Source organism: Cynara cardunculus, unplaced genomic scaffold (genome assembly GCF_001531365.2).
Source record: "Cynara cardunculus var. scolymus isolate 2C unplaced genomic scaffold, CcrdV1 Un_Scaffold_4087, whole genome shotgun sequence".
Classification (NCBI taxonomy): Eukaryota; Viridiplantae; Streptophyta; class Magnoliopsida; order Asterales; family Asteraceae; genus Cynara; species Cynara cardunculus.
In genome coordinates, this window is record NW_020201747.1 from 1 (window position 1) to 5000 (window position 5000).

Consider the following 5000-nt stretch of genomic DNA (forward strand, 5'->3'; position numbering starts at 1 on the left):
TCTGAATGAATTTCAAAACAAGTTCATCAGCGATCACTGAACAAGCTCAGTGTATGATCGCTGGAACTGAAATTACAGATACATAAATACATCGAAAGGAAAARKGGATTATCAACAAATCAATGAGAGAGAGGATCAACAATTGCCCCCTAACTATAGATCAGATCCAGCAGACGAGAAAGAAAATTCCGCACTGCTGCTGAGTCGTCGGACTTATCCACCAAGGGATTCGTGGAATTTCTGTGGATTGCRTTGGGGGAAATCTACCAAAGTTAGGCAGATAGATAGACTCCTTTCCCGCTGCTAAGGGAGAGCAAGAAAGAGAAAAATTCTTGTTTTTTAACCAGCGCCCCCTTTTGGGTATGCASGTACTAAGAGTCCTCTCACTACCAACCAGCAGACATCATCTGGCTGGGTCTTGCCGGTATCAACAACGAGAAAAAAACTAYCAAATGGAAACAGCAACTAACTATGGCTCTTGGTGGGCCCAGACAATGTCCTAGGTGTAGGGAGATCGGAGCAACAGGTAACGCCTAGACGACGTTTTTATTCCTGGGCTGCAGTAAGTAGATCGAGAGGTCGTTTCGCCCCTTGTCCCCGAATATGGGTAATATGTTCTCATACAATGTTGCTCCAATCTGACCTAGCTGGCGAGCGATCCCAGTTCGCGACAGAGAACAAGACAGCAAGCGAGCGTACCTTTGTTCGCTTCTTCTCCACCAAGCACGGAAGTTTAAGGATAACTGTAGGTCRGTGGCTACCTAAGGAAACTCCGATTCGATCCGCCCCCTGGCTGGGAGGCATCTACCTCATCCCGATCACAAGGAGAGGTTCACTATGATGGGGGGTACTTCTTTTTTTCCCTTCCGGAAAGAATGAAACGCATAGGGGACCATCCTTTTGTTGCGGCATGCTCCTCAGATTTACGGATTCACAGGGGCCTCAGGCCCTACTTAGTTGACTGACAATGACAAAGGCTTGCRAAACTAAGTAGGGCCTTTTGAATTGAATCTTAAGTAGTCTATCAGTGGTGCAAAGCTAATTGCCCCTTTTCAGTAGGGGGCGAARGGTTAGACCTTAGAAAGTCAGCGAACAGCGGTTCTTCTATGTAGGTATGGCGTTCCCCCTTGACTCTCCTAACGTCGAGCTAAGTGATTTCGTAACCTTTTCGTAGCGTAGTAGAATGAAGGCTACGCACCGACGCTATCTTTTCTATTAGCCTAAGCGTCTTCGCTAACTCGCTCGCCTACTRTACCCTACTATACCACTTTTAGGGTAGGCTAGGCTAACTCAGCCGCTTACTTCTAGTAGGGCTAAATAGCGCCTTTTCTTTTTAAAATAACMAATTTTAATTATTGCGAACCTATAGGTCCTTAGTAGCGTTGACAAAGAAGAACAGTCGGTTAAAAGACAACGAATCTTTTTATTTATATCTTAATTTTATATATTTTATATATAATAATTAAGAATAATTAAAATTTTAGGCCAGCTTGACAAGCTACCCTTCCTCTTGATCTGAGGTGCGAAGATCAAGATATCTTTTTTATGACTTCCATTCCACTTATCGATCCCGGCCCAGAAAAGTGACCGACCAGGGCCCTATTGATGAATGAAAGRAAGGCTTTATGAGCCCTGTAAGCCCACCTTGGTTGTATTGTTTTCAACCAATTGATGAATGAAAGCCCAGATGAGAAAGTCATGGCTAAGGATAAGGTAATGGAATTGATAGAGAAATTCATAGACCTAGGTGGGATAGGAGAATTGATAAAGGGAATAGAGATGATGATAGAGATCATACTGAGAAACAGAAGAATTCCGTACGGGTACAACTTTTATTTGAACGAAGTGAAAAAAATGCGATCTTTGTTGTCTAATAGAACAAAGACTAATACCTTAATTGAGTCGGTCAAGATCAAATYTGTTTATCAAAGTGCTTCTCCGATTACTCAAGATATCTCTGTTCAACCGAGGAACAAAACAAGATCATTTCGCTCCATTTTTAGTCAAATAGTGAAGGATATTCGATTAGTAATGAAAAAAGGGGTGGAGGGGATCCGTATATGTTGTTCAGGTCGATCAGAAGGTGCAGAAATAGCTAGAACTGAATGCGGAAAGTATGGAAAAACATCTAGTAATGTATTTAACCAGAAAATAGATTATGCTCCTGCGGAAGTATCTACTCGTTACGGAATCTCAGGTGTCAAAGTGTGGATTTCATATAGTCAAAAAGAAAGGGGACGTGCTATATCCGAAACRTACGAAATATAGTAAATATCGTAAAGGCAGATGTAGTAGGGGTTGCAAACCGGACGGTACACGACTTGGTTTTGGAAGATATGGCACTAAAAGTTGTAGAGCTGGTCGTCTTTCATATCGAGCCATTGAAGCAGCGCGTCGAGGTATAATTGGGCAATTCGATCGTACTATGACCAGACAATTCTGAAGAAATGGTAAGATATGGTTAAGAGTTCTTGCAGATCTCCCTATTACCGGGAAACCTACAGAAGTCAGAATGGGAAGAGGAAAAAGGAAATCMTACGGGTTGGATTGCTCGTGTGTCCACAGGACAAATCCCATTTGAAATGGATGGTGTGAGTTTGTCAAATGCTCGACAAGCCGCTACATTAGCGGCGCATAAACTATGTTCGTCAACCAAGTTTGTTCAGTGGTCGTAACGTAATTAGTTAGTGGGGAAAAAGCGGGCYGGGATTCAAAAGAATTAGGCGAAGTGTTTGTTCCTGAACGACGGAAGTRGAAAGACACTAAGGGAGAGGGATATACTCCTTTATTTTTGTAATCGCCGAAATTGTACGACGAACCTTCTTGTTCCAGGCGTACTACCCTGATACGTTAAGGTTTAATTATCCAGGCCCGGTTTATAAAGTGATAGTAGTCAGAATAAATAAGAAAGATAAGAGCTAAGATTCAGGAAAGGAAGCTTTATGGGAGAAAGGAGAAAAAGTATGTATGTATCTGGTGGGGTGGGGCTATGTATGTAGAAAGGGATCAGTCTCTATCGATCCGGATACTAAAAGCGTACTGAAGACTTACTTAAGTTAAGCTCCGAAACCTATACCAATTCATTCCAAGGCAAACAAAGATGTATTTCCTTTTGTCGTTCAGTCCTTCTCTCCTTCCATCTTTCCTTCCTTCCATCCCATGTAGGCCTATTCATGCTCTTGCTATCCATATTGAAAAAATAGAAGAAAGGGAAATGAWGACTAGCCAAAAGACCTAAAATCTAAAAAATCGAAAAGATCTAACTACTATATGGAAGTACTAAAGCATAGTTCTAATCCTAGGATTACATATCACTCATCGGCCCAGAACTCGCAACTACGAAGCTCTATTCTCGAGCGAGGCAACAATTCGTGGATCCATGGTTTGGATGAAGCTATGTACCCGGGTGGAGATGATTTGTCTCAAAGATGTTCCGCTCATCCAAGAATAYAATTGATCGGTAATTCGACCGACGACTCTAAGGGCATTTGCGCGGGCCTTCCATCTTACCGTGGCTATCTAGTCATTGACCCATTTGCTTGCGAAGCATATCATCGCTTCRTGCTGTTCCCTTATGCATTGATGATTACTGATTCAAATTGCTGCAATAAGCCGCCTCTCCGCTACGAGGTTGGCGAGGACCTTTGTTACCGCGCCCGAGCTAGCACTAGTTCGTACCTCGTTCGACTATTAGATCGAATAGGCGTCTTATTAAGCGGTCTTTTTCTTTGACGTTACATGATCAACCGCCGATGAACGCATGTGCAAAGTCAAGTTCATATGCCATGCCCCCGGCCCCGGCATAGGAATGAATGCCCACGGTGGTTGTGCATTCTGGCGTAACGTAATAGGAAGACTTGTGATTTGGCGAGAGTTCTTGATGAGGGCTGATCCATTATATAATAGAACGAAGTGAACAAGTTGCCGGAATTTCAACAGTGAGTTCCTGGATGATATACGGATTAGAACCGAGAYGACTGATGCCTCAAGCCCATGGTTTGTCTTTTTTCCGACATGCAAAATGACTCGGAGGCCCTGTCTTTCTTAGAAAGGAGCAAAGGACAGGCCAAAGTAGCTTTGACCTACCTTCTTCTTTGTTTATTAACCACAACCCTATGGTATTAATGAAAGAATCCTAGCCCCAGGGCTTGCTGCTTCTTTTTTCTTTGCTTTCTTGCTGTATGAGAAATTCCATGAGGGGGCACCACTCTTTCTATGGATTGATCACAAGCCGAAAGATGGTTAGAGCGTCCATCAACTAAAGATCTCGTCATCTTATTTTTTTTTGGGAGTGTATCGTGTAGGCGGAGAGAGCGAAATGAGCTTTATAGAAGCTCGAAGCCTTTTTTTACAGGAGCTATGAATCAAGAAAACGCCTTGAMTAGTAAGCAAGAAAAGGGCTGCCAATAATAGTCACGCCATAGCTGACTGCGTAGCCTTCTGCCATGCAATACAGGACAAGATTGATGGAGGCTTTCTGAAGTTTCCCGAAAAGGGAAAACAGATGTTGATTGACAAGCAACCATTTCCCAAGACCGCACAAGCAGCGCCGGTGTATATTCATTACCACTACGGCGTAAACCCCGAATCAGAAGGTGAACCTACGGTGTAACCGTAGACTTCTAAGTTTCCCGAGAAGTATTTGATCGCTTCAGGAAAATGGGTGTGCTGAGACCAGTCACACAAGAACCATCTTCCGCAGTCTTTGAAGAGATTGTTGATCACCAGACCGACTATTTAAATGTAAATATGGTTACGATCCTGCGAAGGCCGGACCAACCTCGGCTAAAAATTGATCTACAAGGGGGCCTTCTAGGATCTAGAATCCCTGTCATTAAGCGTGTCGTTGTAATCGGCCAAGAGGCTACTCAAATACTTCGCTGATGCTATATTACAAAGCTTCGAGCTGTCAAGCCTAAGGTCGGCCCACCTAACCTAATAGTAATAGGCGGATGGAAGCAAGAAAAGGACTGGCTAGCTCGTGCAATCAATATATCGTC

At 43.2% G+C, this 5000-nt stretch overlaps 2 protein-coding genes across 2 annotated transcripts in view; both read left to right on the plus strand.

Annotated features, from left to right (window-relative positions):
• Window positions 1-78: 78 nt before the first annotated feature.
• Window positions 79-931, plus strand: LOC112503901 (the record flags this gene model as incomplete). The annotated part of the gene is made up of 3 exons (XM_025107876.1): window positions 79-242; window positions 348-423; window positions 508-931. Coding segments are annotated over 3 exons (574 nt in total), but the record flags the coding sequence as incomplete, so codon positions are not given.
• A 3931-nt stretch (window positions 932-4862) lies between these two features.
• Window positions 4863-5000, plus strand: part of LOC112503899 (ATP synthase subunit alpha, mitochondrial) — a 2746-nt gene continuing 2608 nt past the window's right edge. Inside the window, 1 exon segment of the mRNA XM_025107875.1 lies at window positions 4863-5000. This exon segment is cut by the window's right edge and continues 2367 nt beyond it. The gene's annotated coding sequence lies outside the window, so the exon portion shown is untranslated.